At 45.5% G+C, this 15249-nt stretch overlaps 1 protein-coding gene across 2 annotated transcripts in view; it reads left to right on the forward strand.

Moving 5' to 3' along the window:
* Cyria (CYFIP related Rac1 interactor A) overlaps positions 1-14167 on the forward strand; it is a 116764-nt gene extending 102597 nt beyond the window's left edge. For both annotated transcript variants that reach the window (XM_076559387.1, XM_006976586.3), the window contains 5 exons: positions 59-175; positions 280-359; positions 2834-2960; positions 8038-8108; positions 10562-14167. In XM_076559387.1, coding sequence (XP_076415502.1) covers positions 59-175; positions 280-359; positions 2834-2960; positions 8038-8108; positions 10562-10625 — 459 coding nt within the window. In that variant the 3' untranslated portion in view covers positions 10626-14167. The remainder of the gene's footprint in view (positions 1-58; positions 176-279; positions 360-2833; positions 2961-8037; positions 8109-10561) is intronic.
* The last annotated feature ends 1082 nt before the right edge of the window (positions 14168-15249 follow it).

The raw sequence follows: 15249 nt of genomic DNA on the forward strand, positions 1-15249 counted from the left end.
TTGGGTTTGGAGAACACGGCTTTCTTTTTATAACTGTCTCCTCTCTTGCTTTCATCAGCTAGACATTGAGAATGAAGTGAATAACGAGATGGCCAATCGGATGTCCCTCTTCTATGCAGAAGCCACGCCGATGCTGAAGACGCTTAGCAATGCCACGATGCACTTTGTCTCAGAGGTAAGTGTGGTCGGTCGAGCGGCACAGAGTGCCCTTTCTTCACCACGCATGCGTGCGTCCGTCCTTCTAGGAGGGCTAACGCGTGTTTGTGTCTCTCCCCTCAGAATAAAACCCTGCCCATAGAGAATACCACAGACTGCCTCAGTACGATGACCAGCGTCTGCAAGGTCATGCTGGAGACACCGTAAGTGAAACGGGAGGTGTGGGCATGGCTAAGCTTCCACCCAACTGGGACCTGTGGAGAGGTGTTGGTAGTGGCGTGTCCTCTTTCGGATGTCAAATTAAAGTTTCCATAGAAACTCAGGGTGGTCTGCGTCCATGTTATATCCATTTCACACTGAAATAGCTGAGGCCCTGATTGGTTGATTGGCTTCACAATGGTTTTTACAGCTTGTCGGATGCTATAAGAAAGTGGTTCTCAACCTTCTTAGTGCTGCGACCCTTGCATACAGTTCCTCATGTTGTGGTGATCCCCAACCTTGAAATTATTCTCATTGCTACTTCGTAACTACAATTTTGCTACTGTTATGAACTATGATGTCAATATCTGATATGTAGGATACCTGATATGCTATCCCTGTGAAAGGGTTGGATGACCCCCTAGAGGCGTCATGACCCACAGGTTGAGAATCACCGCTATCAGTCAGGCAAAGAAATGGAGAGATGGTCTAGATGCGTGGGAACTATTAGCGTCAATCTACTGTAGAGATCTGAGAGATTTAGAACCAAGTGTAGCAATGGCAAGACCACTGCAAAAGTAGCCCCCCCAAAACCCTCCTCACCCTCTGTTTCTTTGTTCCTAAACTGGTTGCTAGATACTTAAGATGAAGGATGATGGGGGTCACTAAGGATGAAAGACGCAGCTACAGGGGAAGGCTGGGGATGTTTAGTCTGCACTGCTCACTGTGACTGTGAATGAACCACCTGGCCTCGCTGGACCTTCCTTGTATTCTGTCTCCAGTAACGTTCCCATAATACCATCCGCTCTCTAGGGTGTTTAGGAGCCCAAAAGTGTCACAAGTACCTTACAGCAGCTGACTGCCTTTAAATATAAAGTGATTTTTTTTACCCTTTTATATGTTTGCATGTATGTCTGTGTGTGGTGTTCGTGTGTGTGTGTGTGTGTGTGTGTGTGTGTGTGTGTGTGTGTGTGTGTGTGTATTCATATTCATATGTATGAGGGAGCACATGTTTGCAGATGCATATATATATGCATGTGTGCCTCTCTCCTCCCTCCTCCTGCTGTGTGTGTGTGTGTGTATGTGTGTGTGTGTGTGTGTGTGTGTGTGTGTGTGTGTGTGTGTGTGTAGGCTGTGGGTATCTTCCTTGATTGCTCTCTGACATGTGTATTGAAGCAGAGTCTGTTATCTGAATCCAGATTTTGCTGATAGGACTAGGCTGGGTAGTCAGCTTGCTGCAGGCATGCTCTGTTGCTGCCTCCCAAGAGCTGGGATTGCAGGTGGGCGGCTGTCTTAGGGTTACTGTTGCTGCGATGAAGCATTATGATCAAAAGTTAAGTTGGGGAGGAAAGGGTTTACTGGTCTTACACTTCCACATTGTAGTCCATCATCAAAGGCAGTCAGGACAGGAACTCAAGCAGGGCAGGAACCTGGAGGCGGGAGCTGATGCAGAGGCCATGAAGGGGCGCTGCTTACTGGCTTGCTCCCCGTGTCTTGCTCAGCCTGCTTTCTTACTAGCTCAGGGATGGCCCCACCAACAATGGACTGGACCCTCTCCCATCAATCACTGATTAAGAAAATGCCCTACAGGCTTGCATATAGCCAGATCTTGTGGAGGCATTTTCTCAGTTGATGTTTTCTCTTCTCCAGTGATTCTAGCTTCTGTCTAGTTGACATGAAACTAGCCAGCACAACCACCTGGCATAGATGTAGGCACTAGGGATCCAAACTCAGTTCCTCTTTTTTGTGCAGCAAATGCCTTGCCCCAGTGAGCCATCTTCCCTGCCCCATAAAAGGGTATTAATTTTAAATCTTCCCTTCATATCAAAGTTAAGATTTATTTCAAGACAGAAATAGTAATTGTCTGCATTGTGGGGCCAACTCATAATGAAATTGATGCTAAAAACGTCTCTAGCATTGGCCTAAATTATTGCAATCATCAGGGCCCCTATCAAGGTAAGTGAGCAAAATTTCACCTCCACAAATAACTCCCAGGTACATAATTTCTTTGAGCTGTCTGCCAATCCAAGTTCATCCACAGCCTGTGCCTTAACAAAGGAGGTGGCTCCAGCTGGAGACAAGAAAACCCGCAGTGTAGAAATGAGCCTGATTCTTTTCCCCTGTAATGAAGCCATTATTCTCTATAATCTTGGACAGCCAGAGGGGCCGGCTATAAAATATTCAAGATTGATGGGCAGGGGTTGATGTACATGGTGAGCTAGCTGCTGAAGGGAAGCAGAAAAAGGAATTCACCGCCCTCTCATTTACCATATTTTTGCACTGAATTGCTAGTTGGATAGATTCAAGGGAAATTATCATCTTGGGTCTTTTCAAGAGCATATTAACCTGGGTTGTTGCAGGTCCTCGATGAGTTCTATGGAGGGTGGGAGTGGGGGGGTAGAGGAGTAGCCAGTTGTGGATCTCAGAATGCATGTGTTTGAACAAGGAAGTGATGCCGTGGCTGTGTCTTCTCTTTTAGGGAATACAGAAGCAGGTTTACAAGTGAGGAGACACTCATGTTCTGCATGAGGGTGATGGTGGGGGTCATCATCCTCTATGACCACGTGCACCCTGTGGGAGCTTTCTGCAAGACATCCAAGATTGATGTAAGAATATTCATGTAATGCACTTTCCACATAAAAGCCCATGAATGCCGTCAGATCGAACTTGCTTCTCTTCCTCTGGCCTCCATCCCTCACTGAGCAAGACCTCTCCAAGATCTAGATCTTGGAGATGCATGTCAGGTTTCTTCCTAGCAAGTAGTCCACTCTTTCTCACATGGTGCTGGGATGCTGATTCCCCGAGGCCTTAGTGGAGCTGAGCAGAGATGTTCCACCTCCACCTCCACCCCACCTTTCATCCATCCCAGCCTCCCTGTCCATGCACCCTCAGCACCTTCTGTGTGTGACAATATAAATAGAGTTGGGAGCATCTGGGTTACAAGGCACAATGGCCAGAGACCAAATGGCCTTCCAACTTCTTCTCTTATCACACCTCACCTGCTGCCCCACCAACCAACCTGTCTGTTCTTAGTGCAATATCCAAGAGTCTCTCCATCACCTCCTTCTCTGCGGGTGGATTTCTTCCAAACATTATTTAGCTGTAGTTCACCCAGGATCACGTTTTCTGTGCCCCGCAGAAGTAAAGCCTTCCTTCTCCTCTGGTCCTCCTGTCATTTACCAATTTGCTTTTTCTAACATCTCCACTGACTCCAGGTTTTTAAGTGTATAAGGACAATGATCAATACATCTAATGTCCTGGGACCTGGGATACTGGGCCTGATACCCACTAGATGCCCCCACAGAGCATCTATTCAGTGAATAAGTGTGAGCGAAAGATAAAGGAAAACATGGATGCATATGCAGAGACCTTTGGGAGCCCGTGATGTCTGCAGCTGCTTTCCTGCTGATTGTAGAATAAATGGCTGCTGCCGTCAGCGTCAGCCAGCGTTTACCTGTAAACACTATATTAGTTACTTTTCCTGTTGCTGTGATTAACTACTCTGAAGGAAGCAACTTAAGGAAGAGTTTACTTTGGCTCATAGTCTCAGGGCACAGTCCATCATGGTGGGAAGTCATGGCAACAGGAACTTGATAAAGCCTAGTACAATGCATTCACATTTAGGAAGCGGAGAGAAATGAGTATGTGTTTTGATGGGTGGATGAGCCTAACAAATTAGAACCCTGTGTACTATTTTAAAATATATTTCATTTACGTAAGAATATATTATGAAAACCTTGCAATAAATACATTTCTTGTATTCATTGTGGAGGTTTAAGGGTTTGGCACTGCAGATTGAGTGTAAATAACTATAAAAACAAAAACCTCTAAATATCATGTGACTATGAATTCACTTTAGTGCCTAGTATACCTAGGGGATTTCAGTTTACCATAGCCAGCTGTTAACTTGCCACAGAGTCAACAACTAAAATTGTGCTGGGCAAAATGAACCCTTTGTACCCTTAACCTTTTCTTTGTGATTTTTCACGTGTGTGTGTGTGTGTGTGTGTGTGTGTGTGTGTGTGTGTGTGTGTGTGTTCACATATGTTTGTGGTTTGGAATACCCATGCACACACCTGCAGAGGCCAGGGAAGGATTGCAGGATTCCTATGTTATTACTCTTCCCAACATTCCTTGGAGACCGGGTCTCTCACTGAACCTACAGCTTGCGGATTTGACTAGGCTGGCTGGCCTGTCAGTTCCTGGGATCCACCTATCTTCACCCAAACATTCTGGGGTTATGGGCACATGCAACGAAGAATGACATTTGTACTTGAGGGTTTAAGTTCAAGTCCTCGGGTTTGTACAGCAAGTTTTCTTACCCACTGCCCCATCTACCCAACACTTGTCACCCTACTTTATAAAAAGCTTGGCTTTCTATGCCACTTCCTGAGTCTCCCAAACGGGGAATGTGTTGATTTTCTATGGCATTTTTCAAGTCTGTTTATTAGTGCAGATTAAGAAAGGCCAGTTCATGTTGAACTGGGCATGTGCCTCTAAGAAGGTTTTAGGCTTCCTAAACATCGAACCTATCTGAGGTGTGTCCATTCTTCCAGATACAATTCTGCATCTAAAGCAGCAGTTATAGGCACTCAGTGATAAGTCCTTAGGATGTTAGGGTCAACTGTGATCCTAGCAACATGTTGTTATGAGGTTCTAGAAGAGGTATTGGTTATACATAAAGGGCGAGGCCTGGTTTGCAGAGAAGACATGTGGAGAACTCTAGAAACCAGTTGAGAGGGAGAATATTCTGCTTAGAGGCAACGGCATGGGAGGTGGGGTTTGAGGTAGTCCATCAAGGGTTTTTTCAGATGGCTAGGGGGAAGAAGGAAGGGTCAGAATAATCACCAAGACTCAGGGGAAATGAGCTGTTTAGGGACCAGGTGGCAATGTGGGTGCCAGGAAAGATGTGCGGGGATGAACTGGTGTTCTCGAGTGATTTCTACACCCTCTTAGGAGATGACCCCATAAAGAATCACACCTTCACCCTGTCCCCAGCCAAGACTTGGCCCACAATTCCAGACAATACTTGTTATGGAGACATGAAACATGGCCAGTCCCCAACCAAAGGGTCTCCTTCCCTCGTGAACCCTATTTTAGATATGGTCCCATCCTCTCATCCAGTATCCAAGCTAGAAGGACCCCAGAGCTGTCATCCCTCAGATCCTAGGAGTTGTTTGCGTCCCTCTTCCTCATCCTCAGAAGTTATCATGGATGGAGCATCCCTCACCGCCTGTGCTTCAGCTCCCTGCTACCCCCCACCCCCACCCCTCACATCCTAAGGGATTTTTCACTCATCCTCCTCTTCCTGTCTTCGCCTCCTTCTAGTTCTTTTCTGTCCTCACTATATTTATCTAGTGCTTAACACCTGCCAAGGGTATTTTCTCCAAGGAAGAGCCTCCAAGTTCCCACTGTGTTGTTTAAACCCACATTGGCTCTGGCCCCGAACGCGTTGCTGACAGTTTCTTGTTATTCACACCCACGGTTTTAATCATCCTGAAATAGAACTGGAGACTCCTCAAAGAGTACCCACCGCCCGTCCACCTCCTTCTGCATCTCTGCTTTCACTGCCCCTCGGGATGTCGTCATGCGAACACCTACCACACCATGAAACTGAGCTACCGGTCTCTCCCCTCCCACTGCACCCCCATCTCTAATGGGAGAGGGACAAAATTCTCTGCATCTCTGGGCCTGGTGCCATCACAGACATAGAGTGGCATGTAACTGGCCACATATTTTTTAAAATTTATTTTACATAAACAATCACAGTTTCTCCTCCTTCCTCTCCTCCCCCTCTTCTTCCTCCCTCCCCCCATCTACTCAGAAAGGGTAAGGCCTCCCATGGGAGTCAACAACCCATGGCCTATCAAGTTGAGACAGGACCAAGCTCCTCCCCCCCTGCATCAAGGCTGAGTGAGGCATCCCTCCATAGGGAATAGGTTCCAAAAAGCCAGCTCATGTGACAGGGACAGATCCTGGTCTCACTGCTAGGGGCCCCACAAGCAGACCAAACTTCACAGCTGTCACCCACATGCTGAGGGCCTAGGTTGGTCCCATGCAGGCTCCCTAGCTGTTGGTCTAGAGTCTGTGAGTTCCCACGAGCTCGGGTAGGCTGTCTCTGTGGGTTTCCCTGTCATGATCTTGATCCCATCTTGCTAACATAATCCCTCCTCTTTTCTTGGACTGGACTCCAGGAGGTCGGCCCCGTGCTTGGCTGTGGCTCTCTGCATCTGCTCCCATCACACATACTTGTAGCCTCTCTCCAAACCTGTATCTTGGATAGGCATATGTACTTGACCATGACACATTAATTGTGTGACCTCCAAATGTTTCTCAGTCTTGGGTCTATCAAGCTGTTACCACAAAGCTTTTGCATATCAGGTGTATGCCCACAAGAAATGGTGAGAGGCTGCCACTCTGCAAGTAACTGTTGTTACAGTCAAACTCATCAGATGTCCACATCCTGCATGAATGTCTAAGATTAGAATAAGTGATTGACTTTTTATAGAAAGATCTTTGCGTTCCCAAAGGATAAGTAAAACACTCCAGGATATGCATAAAATAACATGATCTATGTAAATTTTATTTTTCATGACAGAATTAGATAACTTTAATTCCAAGGCCTCAGAAAACTTAGAAAGTTGTATAAGTTCATGCAAATACAAAGCAGCATGAATAAAAACTAGGCATTTGACCTCTATAAGGTCACATCCTTTACAAATGCCTTTTACCAGTCTTCTCAGAGATGGTTAAGACACAGACCTGTGCTTCTAGGAGTTACTGGTCTAGTGAGGGAGAGAAATTATTGACTTGAAGAAGGGCTGTCCATCCAGATTTATCTAATAAATACAAAGCCGTATTGGGGTCACAAATAAGTGGTAGTGACTATCTATGGTATGGAGAGTGGGATGAAAAGAGCCTTCCTGGGGCTAGTCTGTATAGGGTTTACTTTGAAAGCACTAGGAATAAGTTCATCTCCGGAAGCCACTTTTTAAAAGGAAAGCATATACAGTGGTGTGTTTGCATTCCCAGCCTTGGAGTGGAGAGGGGCAGACGCTTTCTCATCAGCTCGCTGGGCCTACCTTGCAAGCTCCAGGCCAAAGAGTCCCGGTCTCAAAAATTAAGTGGGCATTACCTCAGGAATAACAGCTGAACTTGCCCTCTGGCCTCCACATGTATGTAACACACATATACTGGTACACACACACACACACACACACACACACACACACACACACACACACACGTTTCCTAGGGCTGGTGAAACGTGAGACTTTACAAAATATGAAAGGTGTGCCAGTCAACAGCTGAAAGAGGAGAAGCATTCTTAGCAGACAAAGCAAATTATTTTGTGTGTCAAGCACTTGCTGAATCTCAACCGAGAACCAAGGAGAGAGATTTCTGTTCCTGGTCTGGGCTCCAGAATACAAGGCAAGATGTTTATCCCCAAAATAAGTCAAATAGACAGTTGTATAGGATGAAAATCCATAGAGATTGCAATCATACAGTCTCCAGAATTCTTGAGAAACCCAGAGGCACGATGCACCGTCCTGAGAGGATTAGCGACGTTTATTCATGATTTCCACGCGCTGCTGCCACCGCGTAGAGTTCTTAGTATCGGCAGATGCCGCTGTGGTCAGGGTTACTAGAATATTAACAAGATGCTGTACTTCCTCCTTCCAGATGAAAGGCTGCATAAAGGTGTTGAAGGAACAGGCCCCGGACAGTGTGGAAGGCCTGCTGAACGCTCTCAGGTGAGCCTGTCTCCGGGGCGGGCTGACAGTGCCACTCACTTCCCTTTCAGACCATTGCAGATTGGGATGTGGTTGGGGGCTAACAGCCTGAGCACCGGGTCTTAGCCCTTGAGTTGTTTTCACGCCGTCGTCTTCCTGACCATGCTGGGAGGAGGGCAGCCCCATTTGTACCATTCCGTTTTTACAGATGGGAGAAATCGAGGTAAGTTAAGTTTGGGGGTTTTGAGACAGGGTTTCTCTGTGTAGTCCCGGCTGTGCCGGAACTCAGGGATCCTCCTGTCTCTGCCTACTGGGTATTGGGATTAAAGGTGTGAGCCACCAGACCCATACCTGACTATGTGAGCTCAAATAACTTTTTCCACGTCACACCGTAAAGGGCCAAGTTAGGACCTATACCTGGGTCTGGGTGGCCCCACCGGGCTTAGCCCCGACTCTTGGCCGTGATGCTCTGTGAAGAGTGGAGTTTGCTGAGAGGGAGAGAGCCTCCAGGGTTCACGTCTGTCTCCACCAATGAATCCCCACCCTGGCTGCATGGGAGGAAGATGAGGGGAGTTTTCAGGCACTGAGATCGCAGGCCGAGTAAATGAAATCACTGGCCTGGAAGCTCAAGCATCCCTCTTGTGTTTGCTTGCTTGTTTGTTTTGGTTTGCTTGGTCCCAACTCCCCAAGTGGCTCCCACGTGCAGCTGCCAGAACCGAGGACCTGTTATTCACTGCTGGGTGCCAGAATATTTAGCCAGCTGTAGTGTGTCCCTGCTCCTTAGGCATCTCCTCTTTCCCCAAGGATACTTCATTTGCTTAGTCCACTTCAGGGAGGAGATGGTTATTTTTGGCTGTGCTGCATCCAAAGGAATTTTGCTGAACCGCACAAACCATCCCAATACAGAATTTTAATCTGGAAGACTTAAGGGCCTTGCTGTCTTAGCCTTTCATTTCCTTCAGTCCCATGCAGTGTACTACATGCAGAAAACAGGGGTGAGTCGAAGAGAAATGAGGCAGCGCTCGTTTCTACATGCAATGCTCTAGCTCTACCAGTCCCATTATCAAGTGCAACCATTGCAACCCATCAACCCAAGACTGATCTGTTATTATCCTTCAGTAGATAAAGAAACCAGCAGTCTCAATACACTCAAGTTGCTGTTTTTCTGAGTGGCCAACCCATCATCTTTAGAGACTATATGAGTCCTTACCATAAGAGCTTCCTGAATCCTAGATTCCCCCCCCCCCCAAGGGAGACGGTAGGATGCACACCAGGCTGGCATTCTATATTCATTAAGAAGACTTCAGCTTCTGAATTTCTGGAACCTTCCAGCTGTATTCTAGCTGCCGAAACACATTGGAGATCAGGACATCGTGTAGAGAGCCATGATTTCCCATCCCAGTGTGGAAGCGTGTTTCCTGGAGACACGCGACGAAGTGGGGAGAGTGTAGGCTTTCATGGCAGCCAGACTTAGGCTCCAGTCAAAAGTCACGGATTGGTCACGAGTCAAAGCCACCTGCTCTGTGATTCAGAGGGAGTCACTCCAGCTCCTTGACCCTCAGCCTTCTCACCTGTGAAACCAAGTCACTTACCACAGTGAAGAAGTCCTTTGTGGCCCAGAGTGCCTAGCATATGGTCAAAGTTTTGTTAGAGGTCAATTATTTTACAAATCTTTACACTCAAGACTGAGCCAGGAGATGCTGCTTCAGATTACAGCTTCCGTGGTGTACCTGCATTTTTGCCCCCTGGTGGTGGCACTGGGGATAAGCACAGTCCCTACAGTAGACAGTCACCAACGTTTAAATTTTAGGATTCCTTAACTTGAATGCCATAACTCAGTAGGGCTAGCCTCAGTAGACATGACGTTGAACTAAGTGCAGTGAAATTTATCTCCTTGAAAAATGAGATCAGTTATGTCTCCTCTTTGTAATCATTTGATGAGGTTAAAACAACAACAACAACAAGAGTTTAATACTCTCAACACAAGAAAAAGCAAGTATCATAGCTGCCTGCCTGAGAAGCTTGGCATTGTGGGGTGTGTCTATAATCTCAGCAATAGGGAGGCCGAGACAAGAGAATTGCCAAGCGTTTGAGGACAACCTGGATTACAGAATGAGTGCAGTGTCAGTGTGGACTAGAGAGCAAAGCAAAGTCAAATCAAAAATAAACTTTCAGGGCTGGAGAGATGAGTCAGCCGTTAAGAGCACTGGCTGCTCTCCCAGATGGACCTGAGTTCAATTCCCAGCACCCACATGGCAGCTCACAGCTGTCTGTAACTCCACTTCCAGGGGGATCTAACACCAATGGACATAAAATAAAGGTTAAATAAATTATTTTTTTAAAAAAATACATTCATAGACTATATGGAATGAACACCAAAACATGACTCTCTGACTAAAGAAGTGAGCCTATGGTTTTTATGTACAAATTTCAATTGGATAAGCCCTGACACCCAACTCTCTTTCCCCATTCAGGTTCACTACAAAGCACTTGAATGATGAATCGACTTCCAAACAGATTCGAGCAATGCTTCAATAGGGCCCTGCTCCCAGAAGAGGATCTGTGTGCTGACCTCAGAAGATGTATATGTTTACATAATTTAATACAGATTGATGTTAATACTTGTGTATTTACATAACCATTTCCTTCTTGTCACTGAAATATATGGACCTTAATTTGTATCCTGACTGACTCAACCCAGCAGAGCATAAATTGTCTTGAGAGCCTTACCTTTGACGTCTGAAACGGAAATCCTTTCTTCCCAGGGCCACATTTGGAAACTTCGATCTTGGCTGCTGGAGTCTTGTAATGACACCTGTAACAAATCCGAAATTCTGAATAGTTCGTGGTATTGTTTTAACTCTAGATGTGTTCTCTCTCTGGGAGGATAGTTTATAGAAACACAAAGTACTTGATTTCCTGTGTCGGCTCAGATACAAGAAACACACACAACTGTTGTCCTGATAGAGATAGAGAGGGAGGGAGAAGAATCAAGATAAGAAAAATGCATGTGAAGAGTGGAGCACAAGTTCTGAGTTCAGCACGCCACGCCACCCCCTTCCTTCCGCCTCCAAACCTCGCGTGCATGCCCCTTTTCTGTATGCACGTGTTTTATTAACCCAAAATATTCTCCTTCTGTCCCAATTCGCGTCCCTTTCACTCCCTTTTAGGTTTTGCTAGAGGAAAATTGCCTGTCTTTTAATCCGCTAATGGGGAGGCCATGGGATAGATAGAGGGGTTCTTGCAGGGGGATTGAGGAAAGTGGCTATCTTAAGAGCATTTGAGAGAGAGTTCGCATAAGGACAGTCATATCTGTGTCAACCCTCAGCCTGCGGGGGCAGATAAATGGAACTCTGGTTGCAAATAAGTCCACTCCCCTCCCAGGTGAGTCTGCAGAGTTCTGGGTACACCACCTTTCTTGATAAGGGAGCCCCCCTACACACACACCTTCTCTATCAAAATGGACTGTCAGGTCAGAACTGAGAACTAAGGCATTTTGTTATTTACCAGCAAACCGGAGGAATTTAGAGAGAGGAAATGGACGTTTTCTGATTACCTGGTGTCATCCTCCGCTGGTCTGAGGACTTTGGCAGATTCGCTTTAAGCCTCCCCTTCGTCACGTAGAAAGTAGACAGTGTTGGGGCTGGAGAGATGGCTCAGTGGTTAAGAGCACTTGTTGCTGTTGCAGAGGATCCGGATTCGATTCCCAGCACCCACATGGTGGCTCACAACTCTCCATTACTCCAGTTCCGGGGCATCCAGTGGCCTCTTCTGATCTCTGTGGGCACCACACATCCACATAGTACGCTTCTAAACATGCAGGAAAAACACTTATACACATGAAAGAAAATAAATGAAGCTTTTAAAAATCTAAAACAGTTCTAAGAGTCTAGGAACCACTCCACCAAACCTTCCTTCATTCATAAATTCCAATGAGTATCCTTATGGTTATCAATATCACCAGGCCTGTAGTCTTTCTGCCTGTAAGTCAGAGCTAAGTTAGAATGGAATCTTGGAAACACATTCTGACCTCTAATGGAAAGATGTGGGCACACAAGATGACTCCTAGAACTAGATCCCTGGGTGTCCCATGTTCCCACCTGAGTCTAAGCTCTTCCCTCTTCACCATGTGGCCTGTGAATCTATCCAAATGTGTGGATGCTTGTAGAGAAATCTTGAGGCTAACCTCTGTTGTTACTTGCATATCTCTGCTGGAAGGAGAGAATTGTCCAGACAGCTGATGAATGATAACCCTGGAAGTCAGGTCTAGGATGATCAGAGTATGGTATTATTGGGTTTGCAACATTCCAAGAGAAGAGCTGTGAAATACTAACACTTCTAGGCTAGGGTGGCCATTGAGTCCTCCCAGAAAGGGGATACCTGGTTTGTTTCAACAAAGAAATGCAAACAAGTGAGAGAACTGGTCCCCTGGTCTATATGTCAACGTAGTCAATGGAGAGGGAGACTCCCTGTCCCTTGGCACTTTACCAGCAGAGTAAGTACAGTTACTTGACTGATGTGGGTCTTCTCACTAGAACAGAATCATGCTAGTTGGCTTCCGTGACCTTGTCAAAACTAGGAATTCCAAGATCCAGAGGAAGCCATACAATGTGATCATGTGTGATGAGTCATTCTCCAGTGTTCAGCTTTAGGGATGTTCTATTTGACAGCTCTAGGCAGGGCTCAGCTGGGCAACTCTCCAGCCTCCAAGAGCGGAGATGCACACTACTAATGAGCAGGTGCCTATTTGCCCTTTCCTCAGGAGAGGAGGTTGAGATTTCAAAGAAGAAAGGACTGCCCAGTTTCTCTTGGGCTCTTACCCACAGACCTGAGCCATGAACCCAAGCCAAGCATCTACACCATAGCTGCCTCTCAGTTGGCTACATAAGAAAACATTAGGGATTACCTGTCAGATCACACACACACACACACACACACACACACACACACACACACACACACACAGGACATTTGTAACTTTTAGTTAGACTTTCTAGTCAATGGGACCAAATGTGTGTACGGGTGCTGTCAGTCTGCTTCAGTTTAACCAGTCCTTTATCTCCAAGATAAGACTCCACTGGACTTGAATTTTGAGAAGCCCAGGGTCTGAGTAGTTGCCTCGGGTCACCAAGAGGACAGGCTGAGTGTGTGTCTGTGATCACTAACAGGGAATGGGCCTTGAGTCCACTCCAGAACTGTTGTGGGAGACCAATTCTCTTAACAGACTGTCCAGTAGGCATCTTGAAAAAAATTGGTTTTTCTTCCTTTTTTATTTTTTATTATTTTTTGTGCTATATGCACATGTATCCAGCACTCATGGGTGGTTTGGGGGAAAGTACTAGGGACAGGGTCAGTGTTAATAATACTTCATAATTGATGTCTCATAGTTTAAAATACAGTGTTTTATAAGACTCAGATATTTAATTTGAGGCACGAAAGAAGGTAAAAATGACGTTTCCCAGACATGTTTCTACTTTTGGCATGGTAACTCCTCTCCCATTCATCTAGGCATCCATAGCAAAAGCTTGGTGGAAATGGATATTTTTATTTGTGATAAATAGAGCCAGAATATTAGAGCCAGAATACTAGCTAAAGACCACGAAGAAGGTCTTGGGTGTATTTTAATATTTAGTTAATGTATTCCTCATCAACATACGCAGACATTCTTAGTTATCACAGTTATGCCAAACATGAATGACAAGCCTAAGTTTTTGAGACATCATCACAATTAAGTCAGCATTATTTCATGCTTCTTCAAGAGCAAGATGAAACCTACCTAATCTAGGGATCCCGTTGTACAGTAGAGTTCAGACTCCCCATTCAACCCTATATAATAGGCATCTCTCGAATGTTCTAGACATTAATAACTAACATGGGATTTTATCTTCACCAGCCCCGACCTTCAGAACTCTGTTGTCACAGTATACTTGTAAAGATGGTTGCACATTAGCAGGGGCTTTGACGCTGTTATACGTTGTTTGCCGAAGCCATTGTAATTTTTTTTTTTTTTGCCTGCATTGCCTCTTTTTGTACAGAACTTTTGAGTGTGAAATGAAAATTAAAGTTTGGTACATACATAATTTAAAGCCATGCCTTTATATGATGCACAGGGTCAAATGGGTGGTACAGTATAGATGCCTGCCTAGCCCGAGCCCGTGGTGAGGAAAGCATGGAATGCCAGCTGCTCTTCCTCCCTCCCCACCACAGCTTCTTCAAACATGTCATGTAATTCCCCAGAGGCCTGCTTTTGGAATCACTGATCTAATACTCATTTCAACAAGGACCTTCATTATATTAAAAAAAAAGAAGAGGAGGAGAAGCGAGATTGGCATCTTGAGATGTAGGAGAGCTGCTTGCCCGAGGATGCTAAGAAACACTAATAAATGTTTTTTCACTCTTTTGAATGCAGTAGCATTTCATGAATTAGGTAAAATTGGTGGTGGTGGGGAACCTCCTCTGTGTAAATTCATTTTTTCTTTCAGACAACAGAAGCAATAAAATGATTCTTTTAACTCTTCAGCACTGACACTTCCCCAGAGCGTCACTTTTAATCTGCACTTCTGAAGCCAGAGACCTTCTTGTATGTGTGCTCAGTGAATTTGAGTCTCTGAGAGGGACCTTCCCACTCCAGCCTGTGAAAAGACAGGCATGACACTTAGGTTGATTTGGGGCATGAAAAAAATGGGGATGAGGACTATTCTGTCAATTGATAAGTGGTTAAATTATAAATAGGCAAAGGCTGGCAAAAGAGAAACAGGAAAGGAGGTTTGAGAGTATATAAGTGTGTATACATGTATGTGTCTTGTCTGTCTATACTTTAAGTTCTGAGAGCCAGGGGGTGGTAAAGTATATGTGTTATATGTGTGTCGGTTAAGATCAATACTGCTAAATAATGTTGGTGAACTTATTTGAACTGTATTCATTAGATACATTGATCCCATGCCCAAGTCCAGGTGAAAACTAGGAAAGAGCCCCACTCTTCTGACCCATGTGGTGACTCGTACACAGTAAATAGAAGGCTTGGGCACTGCGAAGTTGGTCTCCAGAGTAGAGAGCTGTTCCCTTATCACATCCAGTCTGGTGAGACTTTTTTTCCTGTCATGACTCTTCCCTTACCTCCATATTGTTCCCAAAGATCTGGAAATGCACCAATTCCTGGACG

This window comes from Peromyscus maniculatus, chromosome 22, assembly GCF_049852395.1.
Source record: "Peromyscus maniculatus bairdii isolate BWxNUB_F1_BW_parent chromosome 22, HU_Pman_BW_mat_3.1, whole genome shotgun sequence".
Lineage (NCBI taxonomy): Eukaryota > Metazoa > Chordata > Mammalia > Rodentia > Cricetidae > Peromyscus > Peromyscus maniculatus.